This window comes from Mesocricetus auratus, unplaced genomic scaffold (genome assembly GCF_017639785.1).
Source record: "Mesocricetus auratus isolate SY011 unplaced genomic scaffold, BCM_Maur_2.0 Super-Scaffold_100011, whole genome shotgun sequence".
NCBI classification, from domain to species: domain Eukaryota; kingdom Metazoa; phylum Chordata; class Mammalia; order Rodentia; family Cricetidae; genus Mesocricetus; species Mesocricetus auratus.
The window spans coordinates 44,911,596-44,937,717 of record NW_024429195.1 but is presented as its reverse complement, the minus strand read 5'-3'; the positions used below and the strand labels follow the sequence as shown (position 1 = coordinate 44,937,717).

Sequence of the window (26,122 nt, the reverse complement as noted above, 5' to 3'; positions counted from 1 at the left end):
GTTTTGGAGGCTTTCCTGGAACTCTCTTTGTAGACCAGGATGGCATCGAACTCACAGAGATCTGCCTGCCTCTGCCTCCCGAGTGCTGGGATTAAAGGGGTGTGCCACCAACACCCGGTGACATGCCTTCATTTCTGTTCCTCAAACCCTAATCCCCATGTCTGAAAGGAAGGAACTTACTGAGCTAAGAAACTCCCTTCCCAAAGAAACAGAGATGGAGTCTGGAGAAATGGCTCAGTGGATAGGAACAATCAATCTTCTTCCAGAGGACTGGAAATCAAATCTCAACACCCAAGGAGGGTGGTGCATAGCTGCTTGTATGTAGCTCCAGTTCCAGGAGATCCAGTGTCCTCTCCTGCATTCCAGACAGCTGCAGGAAAACATACTGCACCAACATGCATATGCACAGTTTAAAATCTTTGAAGGGGCTGGAGAGATGGCTCAGAGGTTAACAGCACTGGCTGCTCTTCCAGAGGTCCTGAGTTCAATTCCCAGCACCCACATGGTGGCTCACAACCATCTGTAATGATATCTGGTTCCCTCTTGTGGCCTGCAGGCAGCCATGCATGCAGAATATATATGTATACATACTAAAAATCTCTGAAAGGAAAGGACTGGAGCTATGGCGCAATGGTTAAGAGTACTTGTTGCTTTTGTAGAGAAGCTGGGTTCAGTCCCCAGCACCCACAGGTGGCTCACAACCATCTATAATTCAGTTCAGGAGATCCACTCCCTCTTCTGACTTCCACGTGCACCAGGGAGACATCACACAAGCATGAGGGCAAATCATGCACATAAATCTAAGGGGTTGGAGAGATGACTCAGAGGTTAAGAGCACTGGCTGCTCTTCCAGAGGTCCTGAGTTCAATTCCCAGCACCCAGCACGCACAGCCATCTTTAATGCGATCTGGTGCCCTCTTCTGGCCTGCAGGTATCATTTTAACCCGTTAACCCACATGTGGCCTGGCCTCAATGTGTCAAGCATAGGAAGAAAGAAAGGTGTGGTTAGTGCAGGTAAAGCCCACAGCAGAGAAGAGGCAATCCAAGGAGCAGCTGAAACTGCCTTCCACCTAGTTTCCATTCAGGGTGTGATAGGGAATGAAGAATTCCCAAGAATGGGCCTGAAGAGACTTGTCTCCCCCGGAGAGGTGGTGGGAATATGAGGTACTGGCTTCTGAAACCCATAAAATAGCCTGTCCCAGGAAAAGAACCTTAGGCTGCCACCCTGGACCAAAGCATTAATGCAAGAGGAGCACTGGGGCAGCTCTGATGTAATGCTTACCACACGAACCCACAAGAGCCCCAGCCCCGCCTACCATTCCTGGGTGCTGCGTTCCTGCACAGACCACCCTGCAAAAGGGATTGGCTGGAGAGCGGGAGAGGGGCGTCCTCACCTCTAGGGCCAAGGGTTATAAAGGGGTTCAGGCAAGGGCAAAAGATGCCCCAGAGGAGTGTGGCTGGCTCATTGAACATTAAACATGGCCCAGGCTGTCAAGCTCGCATCCAGAGTGCTCCATCGAGTCCACCTGCCTCCACAGCTGGATGCCTCGCTGGCCTCCAGGGGTTCTGACTCCCGTCTCCGGAGTTTGTCTGACATCCCTGGGCCCTCTATGCCTGGCTTCCTGGCAGAACTTTTCTGCAAAGGGGGGCTGTCTAGGCTACATGAACTGCAGGTAAGACGGGCAGTGGTTACCATTGGTGGGACTGAGCCTGGAGAACTAGCTTAAATGGCAGAAAGGACCACAGTGACGAACACAGACAGAACGGAGGGACAGTGAGAATGAGTACCTGTGGGTCATGAACTAGAGATGGTTCTACTACCCCACAGTCTATTCCCACAGCCGGCAAAGAGATGTACGCTCACTTTATAGACGGGAAAACCTGCAGATCCAGGACAAGAGTGCATGCGGGAGGGGTGAGAGCAATGTGCTATCCTTCAGATCTGGCTTAAAGCTGTGCGTTCCTTTTTTCTTACCGGAGGCTCGTCTTGAGGAGTCTTGAAGAAACTGCTCCCCCTAGGCTAGAGCCAGATATCTAAAGAGAAGTCCTCAATGTCTGCATTATGCAAAGTTCCTCTATTTTGCCATTCACGCTCAAACTTTCATGGGATGGAAGAAAAAGTTAGCCACATCTGGACCGGCACTGGGAAAAGCTCCTCTTTCCCGAGCCTAGCCAATGCCCTTGGCCTTGGCACAGCCAGACTGACAGTCACCCTCCCAAGTGTTCAAACGTCTTCTGTGCGGGTTCTCTCAGGTGCAGGGAGCTGCGCGCTATGGGCCGATATGGTCCGGCAGCTTCGGAACCCTTCGCACAGTGTATGTGGCCTCCCCAGCACTTGTGGAGCAGTTGCTGAGACAGGAGAGTCTCTGTCCCGAGCGCTGCAGCTTCTCATCTTGGGCAGAGCACCGTCGCCGCCACCAGCGGGCTTGCGGATTGCTAACAGCGTGAGTTAACCCCCTGGCCCCCTGACCTCCAGTCCCCCATTCGCTGTCCGACTCCTATGTCCAGTCAAGATGGGCTTGGAGGAAGGTGGGCATTTTCCTCCAACCTTCTGGCATCTCCGGGTTCTCCAGTCTGTACTGCTGAGTCCTAGCCTCTCGCCCCTCCCCCCACTTTTGAGGCCAGAATCCTAGGAACCCGTGGGATGGGCCAGGGTACTGGCATCTGGATGGAATGGGAATGCGAGCCACTCCCATCCCGGTAAAGAGGAAGGGAGATGGAAGATGGGCAAGGTCAGGAGCAGCTTTCTACACTCGGAGGGAAGAGGCGCAATACTTCTGTCTTCCACACACGCTCACCTCCTCTGATGCGCGCTCTCTCCACCCGGGCAGGGATGGCGAAGAATGGCAGAGGCTCCGGAGTCTCCTGGCCCCGCTACTCCTCCGGCCTCAAGCAGCCGCTGGCTATGCTGGAACTCTGGACAACGTGGTCCGTGACCTGGTGCGACGACTGAGGCGCCAGCGGGGACGTGGCTCTGGGCCACCCAACCTAGTTCTGGACGTGGCGGGAGAGTTTTACAAATTTGGTCTAGAAGGTGAATCCTAAAACAGAGTCTGGGACAGGTGTAGGTGGCATTGGGTCCTTAGACGCCTGGTGTCTGACTGCGCCACCTTCCGGCCAGGCATAGGCGCGGTGCTGCTGGGTTCGCGCCTGGGATGCCTAGAGGCTGAAGTCCCTCCCGACACAGAGACCTTCATCCATGCGGTGGGCTCGGTGTTTGTGTCCACACTCTTGACCATGGCAATGCCCAACTGGATGCACCGCCTTGTACCCGGACCCTGGGCCCGCCTCTGCCGAGATTGGAACCAGATGTTTGCTTTTGGTAATGCACAGAAGTGTGTGTGTGGGGGGGGGGGGGCTGGAGTATCTAAAGCTGCGCATCAGCTTGCCTTCCTTCTCAGCCCAGAGGCACGTGGAACAGAGAGAAGGCGAAGCAGCCGTGAGGAGACAGGGAAAGCCTGAGGAGGACGTGCTGTGTGGTCATCACTTAACCCACTTCCTTTTTCGGGAAAAGTTGTCTGTCCAGTCCATCGTGGGGAACGTGACAGAGCTACTACTGGCTGGAGTGGACACGGTGAGAGTCACTCTAGTCCGACTTTTAGAGTGTCATTGCCCCCTGACTCCAGGGCCACTTTTTTGATTCAGGGGATCCACTCTGGTCATGTATCCAGGCTTGGCCTTAGTAATTTTTTAGTCCCTGACCAGCCCCCCCCATGCTACCCCCTCACTGGGATTCCCATGTCTAACACCTCAGATGACCTCGCCTGTTCCTGCAGGTGTCCAATACGCTCTCCTGGACGCTCTACGAACTGTCCCGGCACCCAGAAATCCAGTCTGCTCTTCACTCTGAGATCACAGCTGCCCGGGCCCCTGGCTCGGGTGCCCATCCCCAAGCCACTGCTCTGTCCCAGCTACGCCTGTTGAAGGCTGTGATAAAAGAAGTGTTAAGGTGAGGGGGGAGAAACGTAGGGACTAGAGAAAACGCTGGAGGAGAGCCGGAGCAGCTGACAGAGGACGGAAGCCAGTGAGAAGAGAGAACTCGACCCCTGAGGAGGAGGGGGGGGGAGCCCAGCTCCCCAGCCTTACCCTGACGAACCCATCTTGTCTTGTGACCTAGACTGTACCCTGTAGTACCTGGGAATTCCCGTGTCCCAGACAGAGACATCTGCCTAGGTGACTACATTATCCCCCAAAATGTGAGTAGATCCTTCTGCTAAGCCATTCCTTACCCCCATCAGTCCAAGCCATCCTCAGACACTCCCCAAAGCCTTTCCAGACCGCCCCCCCTTAGTCATGATACCTCTTTCTAAGATATAATAGAGCAGTAAAGAAAAAGTTCTCCACCAGCAGCCAGGACCTATTTTTAAACTAGTCCCCAGATCCTCTTCTTCACAGACTCCCATCCTGCATTCTCAAGCTCAGGCCAATAACTCGGTGCTTTTGGGGCAAGGGGGAGGAGTGTTGAAATGGGATCTTGCTGTATAGCCTCAGCTGGCCTTGAACTCATCATCCTCTTGTTTCCTGAGGGCTAGAATTGCAAGTGTGGACACAAAACCTGGCTACTGACTGAAACGTTTGCATTTATTTCCCACCAGACACTGGTCTCTCTATGTCACTATGCCACTTCACGGGACCCTGCTCAGTTTCCAGAGCCAAACTCTTTCAATCCAGCTCGATGGCTGGGGGAAGGTCCAGCCCCCCACCCATTTGCATCTCTTCCTTTTGGCTTTGGCAAACGCAGCTGCATAGGGAGACGCCTGGCAGAGCTTGAGTTACAAATGGCTTTGGCCCAGGTGAGTGGCCTAGAACTTATACCATTCCCCAACTGGAAAGGCCCAATAAACGTGGGTACTCTTGTCCTTTGACAAACATAGCGAAACAGGTAAGACTCAGCAGACAGTTCCACTGACAATTCCATTAGAGGTCAGGAGTATAAGCAAAAACATTTGGACTATCATTTTCCCTTCCATAATCGGGGCCTGCCCTCATTGACCAAGAAGTCCCTTATTGGTCACAGATGCCATCCCGGCAATGGCCATTCTGATGCTAATATGTCCTTTATCAATCAAGGATGCATTCTAGACCCATCCATAGTGATAACCTTCTTCCTCCCTTCCTAGATATTGACCCACTTTGAGGTGCTGCCTGAGCCAGGTGCTCTCCCGGTCAGACCCATGACCCGGACTGTCCTGGTACCCGAGAGGAGCATCAACCTTCAGTTTGTAGACAGATAGTCCTATGGAAGGAAGAAGTTGCCATCTGCCCTCTCTCTCTCCAAACTGGACACTCTTTATTAGGCACCAGAGGCACACTTTCCCTTGAGGCCTGCCTGGCCGAGCAAACCTGAGGAAGCAGGACCTGGCCTGTGTGTAAAGCGTGTACTTGGTCTGACTCAGCAGGTCTTCACAGAGCCCATGCTCCTTTCTCCTGCTCAGTAGTTCTCCTGGTCATTCCGCAAGGCCTAAAGCCATGAGATTTTAACACATCCTTAAAGGACCAACTGGGATGTTACCTAACAACCCTGGGTGTCCTGGAGAGGGATTCAACCCGTTCCTCCGGAGTTTACACTGTGTTCACCGACATGCTGTCTAAGCATTTACTGAGGCGTGAGCTAAGTGATTGTGCATCTGCTGTGCACCTGGTTGGGTCTCTCCTAAGTATGTGAGTGATGAAGCCTCATTGGTCTACTGTCCTTGAATTCACAACCCTCTTTACCGCCTCCCCAAGTGTTGGGGTTACAGCCATGAACTACCACTTCCAGATTTATCAATCTCTATACCTCCCGTCAGGGTCTATCTCTGACTATAGGACACCATGGACATTCTCAGTGTGAACTGTCTGCCCTGCCCCTTTTCTCTCTTAATCTTGCCCCTAGGTAGTGAACCTGCCCTAGCCTAGTTTACCATATTTTTTAAGCTTCCCTTGGCTCTTTGGCCACTCACAAGTGGGTCTGCCCCACTTTTTACTAACCATCTATTGGGTTGCCCCATCCTATCCCCCTTGTCTGTCTTCTTTTTTATATTGAAAAATTATATTATTAAGTTTTAAAATAAAATGTTTACTCCTTGGCTTTGGGTTTACTCTTCTCCCACTCCTGGCAAGACCCTGACCTCTGTCTCTTGCCTTGGTTTCTCAGGTCCTAGGAATAACTCCCTCAACAATGGGAGGTCTAGATGATCGTCTGGAAGAGTGTTTTGTGACAAACCCAGGCATGTTTCTATGCTTAGTGGAAACAGCCAAGTCTAGTCTGGCATCCTGGAAGATTAAGAGGTGGTGGTGAATAGAAAGTGGAGGAGCTAAGTTGGAAAATGGGTCTGGGTGCTAAGGGTTTTGCTGATTTGGGTTAGAGGTGGCTTGACTATGGCTAGAAAAGAGCTTTTGGAACCTGGATGGCCAGAATCGAAGGGCGTCCTAGGATGTCCACTCTACCCCCTTTAAAGAAAGACAGGGATACAGGCAGGAAAATGGAGTCAGCCAGGCAGGATGAAGGCAGAATGGGAGGTGACCAGGGGCCCTGGAGCACTGAGGCAGAAAGAGCCAGGCCAAGAGAACCTGTTTCCCTGAGTCGAAACTCTCTGACCACCCTCCTAGACTGCACACAGTCCAACCCTTGTGATATATCCAGACTAACTCATCCTCCATCCAAATGATGTCTCAGCACTCTGTACAGCTCCCAGATTACCCTCCCATGTTGGGACTTGCCTTTCTCCTTCCCTCCCTCCCACTCTAATTAGCTAGTTGTAGATGCTGCCTCACACTTCCTCTACCCCATCCCAAACATGGCTCCCTAACCACAGGATTTCCCGTGGGGATCCAATCACGCGTGATCTAGAGAAGCAGGGCATGCCTAGAAGCCTTGTGGAGAGACCAAGGTTTTTGTACATTCCTTACTCCTCCCTCTCGTCTCTCCTGTATGCTCTGGACCAGCTTCTGCTCACCCACCACCAAGTTCAACTTAAACATAAAATACCTGCGCTTTAGCAGATCTGAGCCGGGAGGGAGAGTATAGCCTAAGCGATGAGACCTGTTACCCTGGAGTCAATAAAGCATTGACCCTCCTGTGCTGACCAGTGACTAGACAGAAATGCTACTTTGAAGAGGCAGCAGTGTCTATGACCCCTCTCCTGGACAACGGTCTGTGTAAACTTGGAAACAGGCAAGAGATTATATTGATAGCTGCCCACAGGCACCATTGGTGCTAGAGGAGAGGGGAAAGTGGGCCTTGGGGTCTCAAAGTGCACATGGATGTGTGTGTATGTGTGTGTGCGCACGCGCATACGTGTGCGTTCTTAAGTGTGCCCAAGCTTCCATGAAGAGCCACCATGAGGAACATCTCGGCTTGGTCCAGAAGTCCCATGTGTGTCTTATCTACCCAAGTTCCTTCTGCCAGCACAAACATTAGCAATCACTAGTTTTCTGTTCCCCATCTGATCGCCACTAACTCTTCCATTAACACGCAATCAATCAAGTCTGACCCCTCTATTCCCTGGTGGGAGGAAATAGAGACTGTCTCTGGAAGAATTTCCTACCAGCGATCTGGAGAGCTCAGCACCGGACCCTCCTCACTCACACTTGAAAGACAGTCAGACCCCTCACCCAGCGCAGCCACGGTTCCTACACCCACAAGTGAAACTGATCTCAGCACCATGGACAGCAGCCAAAGCACAAAACACTACCACCACCCCATTTCTGGACAGGCATGGAGCAAGGGCAGATGGGCTGTTAGGAGACAAGCATTTTTTTTCCAAACTTTCCCAAGAGGAGGCAAAGCAGAAACTTCTATTAGAGGACCAATAATAAGAAATGCCTCCGGGCCAGGTGGTGGCACACACCTTTAATCCCAGCACTCGGGAGGCAGAGGCAGGTGGATCTCTGTGAGTTGGAGACCAGCCTGGTCTACAAGAGCTAGTTCCAGGACAGCCTCCAAAGCCACAGAGAAAGCCTGTCTCGACAAACCAAAAAAAAAAAAAAAAAAAAGCCTCCGGATCTGACTTCAGCAATGTATGAAGGAATTTTTTAATTGCTCATGAATGGTTCATTTAATAGACACCATCATTCACATAATACCCAGACCCCAGGCTTAAGGAGGAAGGATCAAACTTCAAACTGGCCCACATAACTTTTTTGGTGGTATGGCAATTAAACCCAGGACCTCATGCACACCAGGCAAGTACTCTACAACTGACCCACACCCCCAGCCCTCGGACCCACATTTACCAAAACAACAGCCCTCCTATTGACCTTCCAGTAATACCACTAGCTGGGCACACCTGGATCAAGGGTGTGATCCTGAACCGCCGCAGTTTCAACTGGCATTAAAGACTTAACACCGAAGGAGGAGGTTCCTTCCCTTGTCACTCTAAATGAGTTCATGTTCATCTCACACCACTTTTGCAGGGGACACAGTCCCTGGAAAGGACTGAGAGAACACAGGCATTCTCAGAACAAGCTGAGTGGCTCCAGCATCCCCCAAGTCCAATGTTCGGAGGGTCAAAAGCCTTATCGTACCTACAATAACCACCATTCTGCACAGTCACTGCGTCTATTTCTCTTTTCCTTTCTGTATCTATTTTGCCACTCAAATTGCTAACGTTGTGTGCCACATCTGACCAAACAAACAAACAAAAAAAAAAACAAACAGATTTTGGGATTTGCTATACCACCTACTACTTGAAATAAGTGGACCCCTCAACCAGTCCAGAGCTCCTTTTATACCATTATCAAATTTTTTTGTAGCAGCATTTAACCCCTCATCCCTCATTTATCCTCATTCCCAGTCTCTGAGGTGGGGGGGGGGGAGCTAGGATTTTTTTTCTAAATCATGTAACTCACAGGTGGCCAGTCCAGGGTCCTCTGCCACCTCTGAGCACCACGGCCTAGCAGCCAGTGTGAGCCGTCCAGGGCAAGCAGGAGCCCTCCTCCAACTCCAATGCACCTATGTTGAGGAACCTCCCCATGCCCTCCAGCCCTTCAGAAAAGCCCCATATGAGAAAGGAGTCTCCACGTGCATATAAATGATTCTTTATGCCCTTCCCCCATGCAATGGGGGGTGGGGCAGGGGGGGAGTCCCCCCCGCCCTCATGCAGGGAACGGGAGGTCAATGTTTGCGAGTCTTATTGCCAGATGCCCTGTGGCCATGGGGTGGGGGATGGGGGGTCTACAGCCCCTTTTATTCTGGCACTGGTCTCCCATTACCAAGTCACCATGGTGGAGTCAGGGGACTGGAGGCCCTAGAGCTGAGGTAAAGATGGTTCTCTCCAAGAAGAAAAGCTGTTCTTCCCGCCTGCCTGCTGGCCATCCTCAAGATGAGTGTGAGGCGGTGTCGGTGGGAGCTGGAATGTCATCCAGGTGTCTCTACCCCGTGGGCAGTAGAGGTCAGACAATGTCTCCAAGCTTGAGGCTGTCCACAGAGATCCTCAGTGGTGGGGCCACTGTGCCCCAAACACCTTGTCTAGGTCGTACCTCCAGCAGCCAAGAGAGCTCGTCTCTGGCTGCCACTCTGACTTGAGATCCCTGGCCCTGGAGTCCAGGTCAAACTGTGGTGACTCTCATGACAACCTCTCGTCCTGAATGAGAGCTGGACCGGGCATCTGGTGGCCGTAGCTGTCCAAGGAGATGCAGGATTGTATAACCACAGCGCTGAGGCAAGAGCGTCCGCATGCGCTGGGCGGCTGGGGGCCGGTTGGGGGCCCCGGCTGGGGGGCTGGTCCGTGAGGTCCTGGGGCCTGGCTTCCCCGCTGCCCCTCCCCCTGCATCTCCTCCTATGTCCTTGGTCTTGTCATAATTCAGGACTTTCCACTGCTGGTTCACTGCCTGCCAGCGCTTGAAGATGCGGTAGACAGAAGAGCCTTCGTGAACAATGAGGCCTGAACGAGAGGAATGAGAAGACGGGGTGAACTGCTACCCACACATAGGCCGTGGGTTCTTGAGCACTCCTCTCTGCAGACCGAGAAGACAGCTACAGAGAGCGGGGCCCCAGGGTAGCCCTAACAGTCTCTGAGGATGGGGTTTTGGCAGTGAAACTGAAAAGGATGGGCAGGAAGTTAGGTGAACGAGTAAAGGAGGGTGCTAAGCAGGTAGGGAGAGATCTGTGTCCTCACCTATACAGACAACATCCATGAAGCCGTACATGCCGTAGCAGATCTGGAAGAGCAGGTCCTGGCGCTGCCACTTGGCTGAAGGGCTGAGTGAGGACCAGATGAGCCAGGAGATGCTGGCGACGAGGAACAGGGAGCCCAGAACTATGGCGGCAATCTGAACCTTCTCGATCACAGTCAGGGAGATGGCCTGCCACTGCACGGGAGAAAGATGCTCCAAAAAGTCACAGGAAGGGCAGTGGGGTGATGGGGCCACCCTGAAGCGAAGACTCCAGAGTCTCCCTAAACTCTTCAGACAGGACTAAACACCTGTCTTCTCCATGTCCCTATCTAACCTACGATGGGACTACCACCACTGGTCTAGGAAGGCAGGACTGGACAAGTGCTTTGAAGCCCAAATGTACAGGTTGGCACTCCAATCTTAACTCCATCTCTTAACTCCACAAGTCTTTTTAGTCTCTACAGGTGTAAGTGCCCTTGTTTCTAAAGGGTACCTAGTTAAAAGAGTTAATAAACAGCAAATCTCATACAGGAAACAGAGTATATTCACTATCATCATTAACATTATCTTCCCCCCATTGTTCTAGGTTCCCTAGAATAGGGCCACAACGTAAGGAGCTTGGAATGCCATAATGGTGGAGGGAGGTGGCTTCGGGAAAACAGTTAATAAGATAAACTAGGCCTTCGCCCATTCTGAGTCCTCTCCTGGTACCTCACCTGCAGCGGGTTCTTGGTGCTGATAGCCAGGACCTGGTACTTGAAGTAGCAGAGTTCACAGCTCCAGGAGCCTCTCTCACTGATCCAGCGGATGAGGCAGGGCTGGTGTGTACAGCGCACTGAGCCGTCACAGCGACAAGGGCTCAGGAGCTCCCCCTGGAGGAAGAGAGGGGAGGGCCGTCAGCCATCATCACCCGGACCCTTTCTGCTGTACGCCTGGAGAGAAAACCGCTTACACCACATACATTTAAAAACTCAGTCTTTTTACCCAAAGAACAGCAAGAGGCCAAGGCCGCAGTATAAAAGTCAGAGATCGAGAAAAACTTATCCAACCAAAGGGATTAAATTTGGGGTGGGAGGGAAGGCCGCGTCTTCCCTTTCCTAGAAACTGCAAAGGTGATTAAGACAGCTTAGAGGGGGGACCTCTCCCTAGGATCTAGAGGGAGCGGCTGAGCTGTGCCTTCCTTCACCCACTCCACGTACTTCAGTACACAGATCTGGTGCCAACTGGGATGGACAAAACCCACCGTGGTTCCCACACTGAAATGGGGAGACATTCTAGGGGCAAGAGTGTAACATGTTTCCCTTTAGTCAAGCAGTCATTTCTCACTGCACAGAGACGCCCTCCGGCACTGTCCCGGGACAACTTTACCTATCAAATTAAACAAAGGGTCTTTAAGAATGAGGTGGAAAGTTGCAGGATGGAAGCAAAAAGTGCCTCCCCAGAGGAAATGCTGGGTGGAGCAGGGTCCTGGCTGGCCCCTCCCCTCAAGGTGCGCACAAATGTGCTCTCCTTTCAGCCCACCTCGGAAAGAAAAGGCTCCCTCAGCTGATGGAGACGACCCTAACTAAGGTGAGGGGAGCAGGTGCGGACAACTGCTTCTGATGATGGGTGACAGAGAGCCTGAGTCCTCCTACGAGAGAGCCCCACCCCATCCTGGGAGCCCCCGACTCTCCCTTACTCCAATCTTGACATACTCCAGGAGTCTCCATCCAGGCCAAGCTCACCCCACTCCCACTCGGGGTCCTGGGTCCCGCCCAGCTCCCCCAGGCCCCGCCCCCTGCTCCGGTCTCCGCGGACACCCCAGGTGCGCGCCCCCACCCCTCCCCGCCCAGCCCAGCCCAGCCAGGTGCTCGGGCGGGCGAGCCTGACCTGCTCCGGGCCTTGGAAGCAGATCCTGCACTGGGGGGTTCGGAGCCCGCTGTCCAGGCTGCTGCTGAGAGACAGGGCGTCCAGCGCGCCTGGGGGCGGCGGCGGCGGCGCCGGCGGTGGCGGGGGTCCGACCCGCGGTTCCTTGTCGCCGGCCAGGCCCCGGACCCGCGGCTCCGACCCGTAGTACTCCTCCTCGTCGCCGTCGCCGTCCCGGGCGGAGCAGCCAGCGAAGGGCGCCCAGCCGCAGCCGCCTCCCCCGCCCCCCCGGGGCTGCGGCTCGGCCCGGGGCCGCCCCCCGCCCGTCAGCACCAGCAGCTTCAGCTCGTTCAGGAACATGCGGAGCCGAGACTTGAGCATCGTCCGGGCGCCGGGGGGCCGGGGGGCGGCGAGCGAGGGGGGCTCCCGGGCGGCGGGGGGAGGGGCGAGGACAAGGCCGGGAAGGGGGCGCGCGCGGGAGCGCCGGACCGGGCCGGGGTCTCCGCGGCCTGCAAGCGCCGCTCACTGCTGCCACCGCCGGGGCTACAGGGCTCGCGGGGCCGAGAGGGCCGTCAGCCCGGGGTCGGCAGGGTGGGCAGGCATGGCCCGGGCAGGGGCAGGGGGCGGGGAAGGGGCTCAGGGTGCCGCGCCCCGCGGGTCGGGGTCCGGAGCCGGCCGGGCGCCGGGGCTTACGCGCCCCGGTCCTCCTGCGGCGGGGCCGCCCCCCATCGCCGTGCTCCCGGCCCCAGTCCCGCTCCGACTCCCGGATCCGGCTCGGCTCGGCCCGTGCGCTCGGCGGTGGCAAATGGCGGCTCCTTCCGGCGGCGGCGGCGGCGGAGACCCCCCCGGAGCGGCGGGCGGGCGGGGCGGGAGCCGGGGAGCCGGTGAGGGATGGAGGGAGGGGTGGGGCGGGGAGGGGGGAGCGGAGGAGAAGGGGCCGCGGCTGCGCATCCCCGCCCTGCCCAGCACGAGCAGGTGTCCCCAGGGGCGGGGCGAGTGTGCGAGACAAGGAAGGAGGGAGGGGAGGAGGGGAGTGGCCAACGAAGGGGAGTGTGTACCCCGGGAGAAGAATAGGTGTGTGCGCGCGCGCACGGGTGGGAGTGAGGCTGGAAGGTGAGTCGTCCAAGGCTTGCAGGTGTAACGAGGCACAGAGGTCTGTGCACAATGGGAGCGTGCAAAGGAAGAGCTCTGCAAGGGGTTATGGACGCGTGCGAGAGTTGAGTGGGCAAGAGGTGGACCCTAGTAACACACAAAAGATTATAAAGGGTGCCGGGTGCGGGACTGAGATAGATGGTGGTGTGCAGGAATGGAACCAGACCGTGTGAGAAACCAGCGATTGTTTCCAATGTGTAAAGGTGGTGTGTGAGCAGAAACAGGAATGCCAAAGGGATAGGTGTGTCTTTCTTGCTACCCCCCCCCCGCCCCCGCCCTCAGCTCCACTACTCTGGAGTGAATGCCACACATACACGCTTAAATCTTTGTTTCAAGTTGACCCCTAGAGGTACTACCAGCCTATCAGTTTTTTTTTTCAGCTTTATATTTACACCCTTCCTCTCAGCCTCTTTGTGAAGCTGAGGGAAAAGGATTCCCGGGGAACCCACCGGGTCAAAAACACTGAGAAAAAAATTAATTAGTAAAAGAGTAATTAACAGAGACAGGAGGGGATGAGCAAGTCGAACCAGGGATAGATTGCCAAATTGAGACTCCTCACTGGAAAGTGGTATCGAAGGCAGTCGTGTTTCTGCAAAATGTCCAGGACTGATGAATGGGGAGGGGGGAGTCTGTGAGTTAAACAAAGAAGATAGTTTTTCCTGTGAGGACAGCAAACTGCAGTGTGCTCATATAAGAGGCACAGAAGCAGGTAATACCTGTATTGGGAAAACCAAACCAACCAACGAAACAAACAAAAAAGCAAAAATAAATAAAGCCGGTCCATTGATGGCCTCTAATCCCAGCACTCGGGAGGCAGAAGCAGGCAATCTCTGAGAGTTTGCGGCCAGCCTGGTCTACACAATGAGTCTTTCCCTGCCTCAGGGGAAAAAGCAAAACAAAGCAAAAAACAAAACAGTGTTGCGAGTTTAACAAGTTCACAGACACTTAGCCTTTCAGAAAGCTAAAATCCCCAAACAGCACTATGAATGTAGCCAATGGAACACCCACTTCTCCAGCCACTTAGCCAATTTAGGCTCTGATATTTTTCTTCAGTCTCCTTGGCAGCAAGAAGCAGTAGAGCAGCAGAAGAAATCTAAGGGGACTGTGGTGGCGTCCCCTTAATCCCAGCACTCGGGAGGCAGAGGCAGGCAGATCTCTGTGAGTTCCAGACCAGCCTGGTCTACAAGAGCTAGTTCCAGAACAGCCTCCAAAGCCACAGAGAAACCCCGCCTCAAACCTCCCTCCCCCAAAAAGGAGGAAATCTGCCTGATGTGCCGTCCATTTTGTCCTTGATTATGATTTATGTTAATTTTTGAGTCTATACTGTTAAAATGACATTCGTGTGTGTGTGTGTGTGTGTGTGTGTGTGTGTGTGTGTGTGTGTGTGTGTACATATACATCCACTCTCCACACCCCTCTCAGACAGTTTGATTGTCCTGGCTAACATGGAACTCACTAAATAGATCAGGCTGACCATCCACCTGCCTCTGCCTCCCACACCCCTTCTGGAATTAAAACATGTGTCCCACCACTGGTACATTCTCAATCAGAAAAGAAAGAATAGAGGTTAGAATGGAATACATGACAAATCAGGTAATAAAATATTTTCGAGATGGGTGTGGTGGCTCAGGTCTGGAATCCAAGCACTTGGACTTCAAAGCAGAGTCTCTGAAGTCCTCAAAGTAGGCCAGCCTGGGCTACATGGCGAGACACAAGGAGGAGGAGGAGGAAGAGAATAAGAGAAGAAAAGAAATTGATTGTGATTCATGCCACTATCCTTAGTGCTGGGAGATGAAACAGTAGGACCCAGCAACCAAGCATTTGAGGCTTGCCTAGTTACATGCCTATTCCAAGGCCAACCTGGGCTATACGACACCTTACTCATCAAAACAAAATTCCACAGTAGCTGCTCATGTCTGTGAAAACAGCAATAGGAAGCTAACGCACAGTGATTGCTGTGAGCTTAAGACCAGCTTCAGCTATTCTGAGTCAAATATGATTTCAGAGTTTAGTGTTTGGGAGCATAGCACAGGGATTGAACGTATGCTTACCACACAAGAAAACACTGACACCAATCCCTAGCTTAAAAAACCAATTTTATTTTATTTTGTGACAGAATTTCCCTGTGTAGCTTTGGCTATCCTAAACTAGCTCTATAGACCAAGGAGGTCTCAAAGTCACACAGATCAGCCTGCTTCTGCCTCCTCTGTGCTGGGATTAAAGGCATGAGCCACTGCCACCTGGCTAAAATACAATTTTAAAACAGCTGTAGGCCGGGCGTTGGTGGCACACGCCTTTAATCCCAGCACTCGGGAGGCAGAGGCAGGTGGATCTCTGTGAGTTCGAGGCCAGCCTGGTCTACAAAGTGAGTTCCAGGACAGCCTCCAAAGCTACAGAGAAACCCTGTCTCGAAAAACCAAACAAAAACAAAAACAAAAACAAAAACAAAAACAGCTGTAGATTTTAGACAGTTTCTCACAGATGGGTACATGGTCCTTTATTTCCCCAAATGGTGGGAGACAATAAAGGACTTGGAGCCCACAACACAACGAATGCCAAATCTACCTGTCTACCTAGATTTCTGTGGACACAGACACTTGGGAATTATCACTACGGGCAAGAGTAGCTCTAAGAAAGCTGCACTGAAAATAAAAAGGAATGTGACACCAATGAGGAGTCCCAGGTTTGCAGAGGGACACAAAACGTTCTCAGGCAACGTGGTGGTCTGAAGTGGTGTCTGTGACCACCCTAGTACACGTTTGCTCACCGTTTAGTCTGTTCGTGTGCACAATCACATACATATGTAACAGAATACAGAATCTTGGCGTTAAGAGCCTTTTAAAATCAAGCACCCTGCTGGGCGGTAGTGTCACATGCCTTTAATCTCAGAATCCCAGCATTTGGGATACAGAGGCAGGCGGATCTGTGTGAGTTTCCAGGCCAGCTTCTACAGATAGAAACCCTGTCTGAAAAAACAAAACCAACCAAACAAACAGATCAAGCACCCTTATTTCCAATAACTCATTGCTGCTTTTGATATTCCCAGGGAGGTTTGCAAGTTGGATGAGTGGAGGGCATTATGTTGCCACTTTTCCCATACAGTGACTGAGTATATTAATTCTGCTGTCCATCTTTTAGTTTCCTCCTCGAGTAGGAATCATCTACTCCTTGTTTCATAAGGGGCCACACTTGCCTACATTAGATATCCTTACCATTACTGCAAAGGGCGAGTGGCTGAGACACCACAACAAAAACATCGCATATCAACTGGAAGGGAGCCCTTAGTAAAATTTTTGTTGAATGAATGAGTAAAAGGAAGGCACAGTATACGAACGCTCCATCCCCATGGCTTTGGAGTAGAAAATTTGACAGTCCCATCTCTGGTACCAGGATCACCCACTTGCACCCCGACCTCCCCGCCCACGTACAGACAAGGAGTGAGACGAGAGATGCGCACAGGCTCGGCCTTGAGCCCAGTGTTGGGAGCTGGCTGGCCCGGTTGCCATAGCACCGCATAGTGCTCCACCCTCCCTCGCCCCCACACACCCCCCTCGGCAGTCAGAGACTGGCAGCGGGTCACGTGGCACACGGCGTAGCCACGCCTCTGCTTCCCAGCGCAGAGCCTAGGTCACGTGGGATAGCAACAGATCACGTGGTCGCGCTGCGTCCCCGCCCCCTCCCACCCATTTCCCAGGTCATCCACTGCGCATGCATGCATGCATGGATGGATGGGGATGGATGGATGGATGGAGACCACGTGTCCGCCGCGAACGTCCGGCGTTCGCCCCGCCCCCTCCCTCCCCCTCCCCCCCCTCCCCGGTTTCCGCGCGCCTCTCTGACTGCTGGTCACATGGGGAGGGTGGGGGTGAGGGGGGGCCTCTCTAGCTCGCGGCCCGTGTCTATGGTCTGGCCCGTAGCGTCCTGCTGCCCGGGACCGATCCCCGGTGTATGGCGCCGCAGGAACCGGCTCCCGGGCCCAGATAAGGGGCCACCTCCGCAGCTCTTGGCCGGGCGAGAGGTGAGTGCAGCCGCCTGCAAGGATGGGGGCCCGGCGCCCCGCCACCACCCCATCGATCCCCTCGTTGTGGAAGGGTGGCCTAAGGGCGGGAAGCGGGGCCTTTGTGGTCGCGGGCCAGCGTGTGATTTTAGGGAATAAAGTGTGCAACCTTCGATGCCCACGCCGTGCAGTGTGCCGATCTTCTTTGTGCCCGGTGCGATCCCCCCCCCCGGGAGGAATGCATTCTTTTTGCCCCTCCGGGACATCACGTGGCTGGAGGGCTCGGTGGGACAGTCTTTTGTGTTACCTGAGGCGCGGCACTCTGGCAGCGTGAAGGGAGGGGATGGGGGCTGTGTTGGTGCGGTCGTGGGCAGGAATTCCTTTGTTACTGCTGGGTCATCCCCCTCCGAGCTGTGAAGGAAGGAGGGATTGGTCATAGAAGCCTCTGTGATTGTAGATCTCCCTGCTCCGAGAATGGCTACCTCCCGCTATGAACCGGTGGCTGAAATCGGTGTCGGTGCCTATGGGACGGTGTACAAGGCCCGAGATCCCCACAGTGGCCACTTTGTGGCCCTCAAGAGTGTGCGAGTTCCCAACGGAGGGGGAGCTGGAGGGGGCCTTCCCATCAGCACAGTCCGCGAGGTGGCCTTACTGAGGAGGTTGGAGGCCTTCGAGCACCCCAATGTTGTACGGTGAGGTTTGATTGGGAGTGGGGAAGAAAGAATAAGATCTGTAAACCAGGGGTGTGGTCGTCGGGAGTGGGACCCTAGCAATCCAGAGGCCACGTCGGAACAAAGGACATTGATCGGCTGACGACCGTTTATTTTTGTCAGGCTGATGGATGTCTGTGCTACCTCCCGAACTGATCGAGACATCAAGGTCACCCTCGTGTTTGAGCATATAGACCAGGACCTGAGGACGTACCTGGACAAGGCACCCCCACCAGGCTTGCCAGTCGAGACCATTAAGGTGAGCGGGCTGCACGGTGGGAGGGGGATTGGGGTCTTTGTGGTAGCAACTGTTGGAGATTTGGAGCGTGGTACATGGTGTCCCGTGTTTTCTGCTTTCTCCTTCAAAACCAGGACCTGATGCGACAGTTCCTAAGTGGCCTGGATTTTCTTCATGCAAATTGCATTGTCCACCGAGACCTGAAACCAGAAAACATTCTGGTGACAAGTAATGGGACAGTCAAGCTGGCTGACTTTGGCCTGGCCAGAATCTACAGCTACCAGATGGCCCTGACACCTGTGGTGAGTGGCAAGATGGCAGGCTGATGGGTTGCGACTGGATTTCCCGTAGGTGCTGAGGCATCTTGTGCTCGGCCTTCTCAAAGCCCAGCAGCTCTGACTCGGGAGAGGGAGCCTCACGTCGTTTCTCTTCTTCTCTTTAGGTTGTTACTCTCTGGTACCGTGCCCCTGAAGTTCTTCTGCAGTCAACATACGCAACACCCGTGGACATGTGGAGTGTTGGCTGCATCTTTGCAGAGATGTTTCGTCGAAAGTATGGGGCTTGAAACTTTTTGTTTTCGAGAAAGGGTAGCCCTGGCTGTCCTGTGACTCCCTCTGTACACCAGGCTAGCCTTGAACTCAGAGATCCACCTGCCTCTGCTCCTTAGTTCTGGACTAAAGGCAAGCGCTGCCGCCACCACCTGGCTCAGGGTTTGGAGGTCTTAAGCCGCCTTCAGGTCCACAAATCTTTTGGTATTATTTATGGTATTAGAGGTTGAAATCAGAACTGCATATACACTGGGCAAATGCTCTGTACCACTAAACTACACTCCCCGCCCCTGGGTCTTTTACAAGACATGTTCTTGACCATTTTGTACATATGGTGCTGGACGCCCAACTTAGGCTCCTATATTTATCAGGCATGTGCCCTGCCACCCGGCTATAGTCCCGGCCTATCCTGTTCATGTTCACCAACTTGCCTAAAACCAGAAACGATAACAGGCAACTCTGCTGAAACGTCTTGGAATTAGGAACTCTGTGTTCCTTTACCCTCCATCCTTTCTAGTCTGAGCCACATTGCCGTTATCATGCCCTTGCTTTTGAAATAATATATACTTTGAATATTTTTCTGCCTTAGGCCTCTCTTCTGTGGAAACTCTGAAGCTGACCAGTTGGGCAAAATCTTTGAGTAAGTGTCCAATAAAGGGGAAGGAAATTCCCCATTCTTAGTTCCGTTTATGCTCAGCTCCAGATAGCAGCTGGCCCTGGAGATGGAACCTGGAAAAAGCCTCCCTGACCAGAGTTGTGTTATCCCTGCAGTCTCATTGGATTACCCCCAGAAGATGACTGGCCCAGAGAGGTATCCCTGCCCCGAGGGGCCTTTTCCCCCAGAGAGCCGCGGCCGGTGCAGTCGGTGGTGCCAGAGATGGAGGAATCTGGAGCTCAGCTGCTGCTGGTACTGGGCATGGGCCAGGGAGGTCGCTCTATGGTAAAGCTCTTAGGACCTAAGTGTGAGGACCTGAGTTCGAATCCCCGGAACCCATGTAAAACCTATGTGTATCATCGAGCTTCTGTAGTGTCTCTTAAACCAAATGGGAGGCGGAGATAGAATTCCCTGGAAGCTCACAGGTCAGATAGTTGGTAAATACAGCGCTGACAAGAAACTCAAACAAGGCAGAGGGGAAGTACTGGCATTCCAGACTATCCTGACCTGATCTCTGTGTTGGCACAGACATGAACATGCACACAGAGAGGAATCAGTAATTTAGTTGTTCAGGGCCCAGGCCATTGTGGAACCAAGATCTAGTTAGTGGACAGGCTGTAGTTTTTCCTGCTACTATGAGTGGCCAGCAGGGTGCAGGAAACACTGCACAGCTTTGCTGGGGTGGGCATCATCCCCTTTGGCTGGTTTTTAACCTTTGCCTCCCCTCTTAGGAGATGCTGACTTTTAACCCACATAAGCGGATCTCTGCCTTCCGAGCCCTGCAGCACTCTTACCTACACAAGGAAGAGAGTGACCTAGAGTGAGAAGAGTAGCCACCTCTCCTCTCCTTGGAAGCGGCTTCGAAAACCTCAACCTGTGCCTTCCTCTGGGGCTGTGGAGACACCTCCAGTTTTTTACAGAGAATATTTTAACCCTTAAATGGCATTCCCCCTCCTCCTTGTGAGGTTTGTCTTCTTGCCCTCCGTTTCTTTACACTAAAGGGTGGGTGTCTCTGTCTTCTTCCCTCCCTGATTTATACTGGGATCTTTTTTATACAGCAAAAAAAAAAAAAAAAAAAGACAAAGTAATACGGTCTTTTTTTTCCCCTTTAATGTTTTTCTGATTGGGTTTGCCTTTGGGAGGTTTGAGAGCCCACTTGAAAGAGGGTTCTCTACAACATCTATAGGCTGTCACACAGGACCTAGACGGGCAATCCAGCTATTTGGCTGACAAGATCTTTCGATCCTTTCTCTGAACATTCAGTTAAAACGGCTTTAGTTTTAAGTCACTGCTTCACTCTGGGTCCCTCCTGGATAATAAGTCTTCTGTTCTGTGGTAGAAACACTTGCCTAGTATGTGTGAGGCCCTGGGCTATATATAGCCCTGACACCCCCTCCCCCCAAGAAAGTTGTTTCCCCTGGTACTTTCTGATTTGTCCTTGGAGCCAGGCTAGGGTGTCTAAGGGGGGTGGGGGGACAGTTAGGACAAGCTTCCATCTATGCTTCTATATTCTCCTGGGGAGAGTAAGTTTTCCTTTCCCATCAAAATTTGTGAAAACAAAAGTCTAACCAACCACTTGATCGGGGTTAGTGTAGGGTTAGGTTCTTTAAAACAAGCCAAAGATCCAGAGACTTGCTGAGTGGTGACAGACCCGTAATCCCACCACTAGGAAGCTGTGGCAGGGGGAATCCAGGACTCAAGGTCATCCTTGGCTGCATAGCAAGTAGGAGACCAGCCTAAGCTTCAGAGACCCTATCTGGAGGATGAGAAATCATAGAAAGGCACTGGGGTTGGCTCGGGGGTCTTTTTGATTCCGGAATCTCATTGCCAGCCAAACACCGAGGATCTACAGGAGAAAGAGAGAGCAAAGTTATTTTGGATCTTGGGGTTTACGGCTTATGGGTGTCTGCCTGAAGGAAAGGGGAATCATTACCTCTGTGAAGCTAAAGAAGAGGCCAACACCACCTAGGATTTTCAGGGCTTCGTCTGAATGTTTGAGGAACTTCTCTCCACACATCTGGCATGTAGAACTCCTGGTTTTACACATCTGAAAACAAAACAATGCAAAGCTGCTAGCCTACCCCATCCAACTAGCCACAATGTCCCCAGAAATAACTGACATTAGCCGGGCGTTAGTGGCGCACGCCTTTAATTCCAGCACTCGGGAGGCAGAGGCAGGCGGATCTCTGTGAGTTCGAGACCAGCCTGGACTACCAAGCGAGTTCCAGGACAGCCTCCAAAGCCACAGAGAAACCTTGTCTCAAAAAAAAAAAAAGAACTGACATTTGAACGGTTCCCAGACTGTAGTCCCATTTGGCTAAATTCTTGTAGCCCGGTTCATGGCTCACCACTCAAATTGAGGCATGGCCCTCACCCATTTCCTCTTAGCTGCACTCCCCACACTTCAACTTACTGCGCCACAGGAAGTATCATGTAGGTACGGTGTTGTAAGGTTGAACAAGCCACAGCAGTCAAAACTTCTCTCCAATTCATGCCGGGTACTGTTGCTCATGACCCACCAAGATGCATTGATGACATCCATCTAGAGTATACAGACAGGCAGATGTCCCTACAATACACACTCAGTTCACATGCTTCAATGGCCTATTCTAGCAAGGGCAATCAGCGTCCCCCAGAAACAGGACGACATGCCATGGTCACAGACAGTGCCAAGTGTCTTTCAGGTTCTCTGACTACATCCTGGGGAGTTAACCATTCATGTCAGAGGAAGCACACGTCTCTGAAGTCGTGGACCCAAGGATGAAGGTGTGGAAAGGTCAGGTTACTAGAGCTTTAAAGGGGGAGACAGCAAGCTAGGACTGGAAAAGGCATCACTGCCTCACCTGTTTATTTCGGTTAATAGCCAGACACGAGCAAGAGATTCCGAACTGGAAGATGAAGACCAGGCCGAGGATGATCATGTACTGAGAAGCAGTTATGGCAAAAAAGATTTAGTTTCCATTTAAAGTATCTCAGCGTGAGCCGGGCGGTGGTGGCGCACGCCTTTAATCCCAGCACTCGGGAGGCAGAGGCAGGCGGATCTCTGCGAGTTCGAGGCCAGGCTGGACCGACAGCCTCCAAAACAGAGAAACCCTGTCTCGTAAAACCAAAAAAAAAAAAAAGTATCTCAGTGTGAAGGCCATTCTGGTGTGAGTGCCAGGCTAGCCAGGATTATGTAGCATGATCCCAATTTTCTGTGTTTTTAAGACCTCACCCAGTGTAATTTGTAACTGCAATGTGGCAGGCAAGGGGACAGAGTTCAAGGCCTTTCTCGGTTCCTAAAACTAGCTTTATCGAGTTGAGAACAAAAACATCAACTTCTGTGAATTACAGAGTAAGAACAGAGGTTCCCAAATCCTTTTAGGAAAAGCCTGCCCGGGGACCCCAATCACTCCAGGTCAGGATACAAAGAAGAGCAGCACTTGGTGGTGGTTAACAGCACCCACGAGCCCAGCCACTGCAATCAGGAGAAGGAAGACTCCCACCGCAATGACTCCTCCAATGATATGAATACTGGACACCAGACCCAGGCCCTTGCCCCAGGCAGCCACGCCAATGAGCAATAAGCCCACAAGCTGCAAGAAACAGAAAGTAGAATACATTTCAGCCTGGTGTGGTGGCTCACACTTGTAATCCCTGCAAACCACAGCAAAGTTCAGGCTAGCCTGTGCTAGCTACATAACGAGACCCTGTCATCACCAAAGAACTCGAGCATGCAGCACCGCCAAAGGCTATTACTAAGGAACGTGAACTAAGTAGGGTAAGCAACGGAGGTGTGCTTTCAGAGCTACTCATCCCTGGGCACGCTTCGTAAGTAACAGGGAATATCTGGGATAGTAGGGCAATGGCAGTAGCGTCTCGGGATACACTCCTTAGGGTTGTCCGGCGTCTCTATTTTGGGAAGGAACCGGTGGAGACTGGACCTGTAGGCCCGCAGTCTTCCATACACCCCTTCCCACCACCAAACAAGGCCCCTCGTCACCGGAAGTCTCTCCTCTTCCACAGAAGTACCCAGGAATTCCCTCTTCGCCGGAAGTTTCTAGGAAGCTTCCTAGAACCCCCAGTAAACCCCTCTCCCCACCGGAAGTCCCCTAGAAATTCTCCCCATTCTTTCCGCCCCAGAGCTTTCCCCACCTCCAAAACCTCACCATATAAACCACGTTGAGAGCGCACAGCGCATTCTTGGAACAGGCAAATCCGCCGCAAACCATCTCCCCAGTTCTGGGGACCCAAATGGCCCCAAGGACTTGAGGGGAGGGTATCGGGGACCGTCGTGTAGCACTCCAACAGCTTCTATCGCTTTAAATCCAAGGCAGCCAAACCAATTCTCTGCGCCTGCACCGTCCCACCCCTGCCTCTGGATTGGCGAAACTCGTGCCTAATCCAGGCCATCCAGCATTTCAATGCCAATCAATCTGCATTACGTCACCAGCCCGCCTCCCAGTCCTTCCCTCTGTTTCTTCATTGGACAAAACTTAAAAAAAAAAAAACCGAAGACAGGGTTTCTGGACAAAACTTAAAAAAAAAAAAAAAAAAAAAAAACGAAGACAGTTTCTAAGGGACCTGAGCCTAAACTTCAAAAGCCTGGATTCCTGTGCTCCCGCTTGCGACTCTAGGAGTCTGAGGAGAGGCTCGGGGTACTCAAGTGAACAGAAAAGGAGGGGCTTGTAAAGGTGGGAGGAAGGGGCTCCGCCCCTCTAGGAATAACCCTTTCCCGCTGGTTCCCCCATGTTTCAGGACGATTCCACGAAGATGCAATCGTTTTGTTGTTCGTGCGTCATACTCTGGAACACCAAGAGGAGCCAAATACTGAACTATGTAACCCAGCTAGGGAGGATCCAAGTCAGGCATAGCAACAGCCGGCAAATCCTCACGCATTTGGTTTTTCTTTTTTGTTTGGTTTTTCGAGACAGGTTTTCTCTGTAGCTTTGGAACCTGTCCTGGAACTCGCTCTGTAGACCAGGCTGGCCTCGAACTCACAGAGATCCACCTGCCTCTGCCTCCCGAGTGCTGGGATTAAAGGCGTGCACCACCACTGCCCAGCATTTGTTAAATGTGTCTACTAGTGCGCATGATCTGTTCTGCATCCCTTCCTCTGCAGTGTGAACATGCCAGAAATTCAAGTGGAAACAGTAACCTGAGGCCGGTACATTCCTGTTTATGACAAAACCACAGGCGCAGACACTGCATACGTACCTGATTCGGGCTGGCACAAAATGATACAAAGTATGGGGTCGGGACTGGACTATGAATAAATGAAGACTATCCATGCTTTCTTTTTAAATTTTATTTTTTACTTTGTATGCATTGGCGTTTTGCCTGTATGTATGTCTGTGTGAGGGAGTCGAATCCCCTGGGAACTGGAGTTGCTGACAGTTGTGAGCTGTCAGGTGGGTGCTGGAATTGAACCCTGGTTCTATGGAAGAGCAGCCAGTGCTCTTAACCACTGAGCCATCTCTTCAACCCCAACTCTTCATATTTTCACTCCAGATGGGGGAAATAATGAGTGGCTAGTCAATAATGTTATTGCATAAGCATTTGGACATAGTGCCCTTTGAATAGGAGTGAGAAATGGTGCAACCCATCCCGTCCTCCTGGACAAAGAAGTGGCCTTGGTGGGAACAAACCCAAAAACACTCTCCATCAACTTCACACGGTGATTTGAGTCTATGTATGCTCACATCATGTGACCTGCCTACAGTCTAGTGTTGTGCTGGAGTCAAATCGAACAGGTTTTAACTTTGTCAAGACTTAGTATCTGTACAAGCCAGGCACTTAAGCTCTCTGCACCTACGTCTTCATCCATAAAATGGGAATAGATGACAATGCATCTGCCTCTAAGGATACTTCTCTAACAACTTCTGTTCTGTTGTGAGCACCAAATGAGCTAGGATGTATAAAACCCTTGAGTCAATACCCAGTACTTAGCAACACTTGGTTACAAGTGTTTAGTCCATTTTTATGGAGTCCAGTAAATAATCCAAACTCAACCCCTTTATCTCCGAATATAAAGACGTTCACATACTTACTTTTCATAAGCCATCCTTGAGAAAATATGCATGATAGTCTAGAGAGTTGGCTCCAAGGTTAACAGCACTTGAGCTCAGTTCTCAGCACCCATATGATGGTTCACAACCATCCACAGCTCCAGTTCCAGGGGACCCAATACCTTCTTACCTATGGAGGCACCAGACAGGCACATGGCACACATACATATGTGCGGGTAAAACACTCATACACAGAAAATAAATTTTTTAAATGAAATAAACACTGGCTGGTCCATATGGTGCACACCTTTAGTCCCAGCACTCGGGAGGTAGAAGTTTGAGGCCAGCCTGATCTACAGAGCAAGTTCCAGGACAGTCAAGTCTGTACAGAAAAACTCTGTCTCAAATAAATAAATAACATTTTTTTTGAAGCAGGGGTTTCTCTGTAGCTTTGGAGCCTGTTCTGGAATTTGCTCTGTAGATCAGGCTGGCCTCAAACTCACAGGGATCCATGTGCCTCTGCCTCCCGAGTGCTGGGATTAAAGGTGTGCGCCACCCCCCCCCATGTCCCCCACCACCGGGCAAAGAAAATACTTCTAAATATTTTTTAAAGAAGCTATACAAAAGAAAATAATTTCTTATCTCCATATAGGTTCAATCTGTCTTTGAAACCAAATAATTATGCCAAAGCTGGGGAGACAGGCTGGGAATGAAGAAAGCTGGGAGACAGGCTCAGGATAAAGTACTTGCCATGCAAGTATGAGGGCCAGAATTTGTATCCCAGAGTGTCCACAAAGGCCAGGCAGGTGTGGCTGCTGCCTGTAACTCAGGCACTCTGAAGGTGGAGACAAGGGTCTTCAGGGCAAGCTGGCTAGCTAGGTTAGCTTGTCAG

The 26,122-nt window shown here is 52.1% G+C and overlaps 4 protein-coding genes across 5 annotated transcripts; 2 read left to right on the top strand and 2 right to left on the bottom strand.

The window, feature by feature from the left end:
• Positions 1 to 1,148: 1,148 nt before the first annotated feature.
• On the top strand, positions 1,149 to 6,068 carry LOC101840476 (25-hydroxyvitamin D-1 alpha hydroxylase, mitochondrial). Its single transcript, XM_021232792.2, has 9 exons — positions 1,149 to 1,673; positions 2,254 to 2,444; positions 2,832 to 3,034; positions 3,122 to 3,322; positions 3,402 to 3,574; positions 3,777 to 3,949; positions 4,118 to 4,196; positions 4,596 to 4,793; positions 5,121 to 6,068. The coding sequence occupies exons 1-9, from the start codon at positions 1,479 to 1,481 to the stop codon at positions 5,232 to 5,234; spliced, it is 1,527 nt and encodes a 508-aa protein (XP_021088451.1). The 5' UTR covers positions 1,149 to 1,478; the 3' UTR covers positions 5,235 to 6,068.
• Positions 6,069 to 8,002: 1,934 nt separating this feature from the next.
• Positions 8,003 to 12,423, bottom strand: Marchf9 (membrane associated ring-CH-type finger 9). Its single transcript, XM_005079834.3, has 4 exons — positions 11,968 to 12,423; positions 10,815 to 10,970; positions 10,101 to 10,293; positions 8,003 to 9,866 (listed from the first exon to the last, which is right to left on the bottom strand). Exons 1-4 carry the CDS (start codon positions 12,322 to 12,324, stop codon positions 9,532 to 9,534), a joined length of 1,041 nt encoding a protein of 346 aa, XP_005079891.2. The 5' UTR covers positions 12,325 to 12,423; the 3' UTR covers positions 8,003 to 9,531.
• A 4,525-nt stretch (positions 12,424 to 16,948) lies between these two features.
• On the top strand, positions 16,949 to 20,197 carry Cdk4 (cyclin dependent kinase 4). Its single transcript, XM_005079778.4, has 8 exons — positions 16,949 to 17,113; positions 17,550 to 17,784; positions 17,926 to 18,061; positions 18,175 to 18,342; positions 18,483 to 18,592; positions 19,178 to 19,228; positions 19,360 to 19,495; positions 19,975 to 20,197. The coding sequence occupies exons 2-8, from the start codon at positions 17,567 to 17,569 to the stop codon at positions 20,065 to 20,067; spliced, it is 912 nt and encodes a 303-aa protein (XP_005079835.1). The 5' UTR covers positions 16,949 to 17,113; positions 17,550 to 17,566; the 3' UTR covers positions 20,068 to 20,197.
• Positions 20,198 to 20,331: 134 nt separating this feature from the next.
• Positions 20,332 to 23,585, bottom strand: Tspan31 (tetraspanin 31). 2 transcript variants are annotated; one of them, XM_040754770.1, is made up of 6 exons: positions 23,392 to 23,580; positions 22,651 to 22,818; positions 22,087 to 22,167; positions 21,657 to 21,785; positions 21,177 to 21,290; positions 20,332 to 21,089 (listed from the first exon to the last, which is right to left on the bottom strand). In XM_040754770.1, the coding sequence occupies exons 1-6, from the start codon at positions 23,452 to 23,454 to the stop codon at positions 21,015 to 21,017; spliced, it is 630 nt and encodes a 209-aa protein (XP_040610704.1). In that variant the 5' UTR covers positions 23,455 to 23,580; the 3' UTR covers positions 20,332 to 21,014. The 2 variants fall into 2 exon arrangements, with proteins under 2 accessions (XP_040610704.1, XP_040610705.1); XM_040754771.1 differs by lacking the exons at positions 22,087 to 22,167; positions 22,651 to 22,818 and having other exon boundaries at positions 23,392 to 23,585.
• Between the last annotated feature and the right edge of the window lie 2,537 nt (positions 23,586 to 26,122).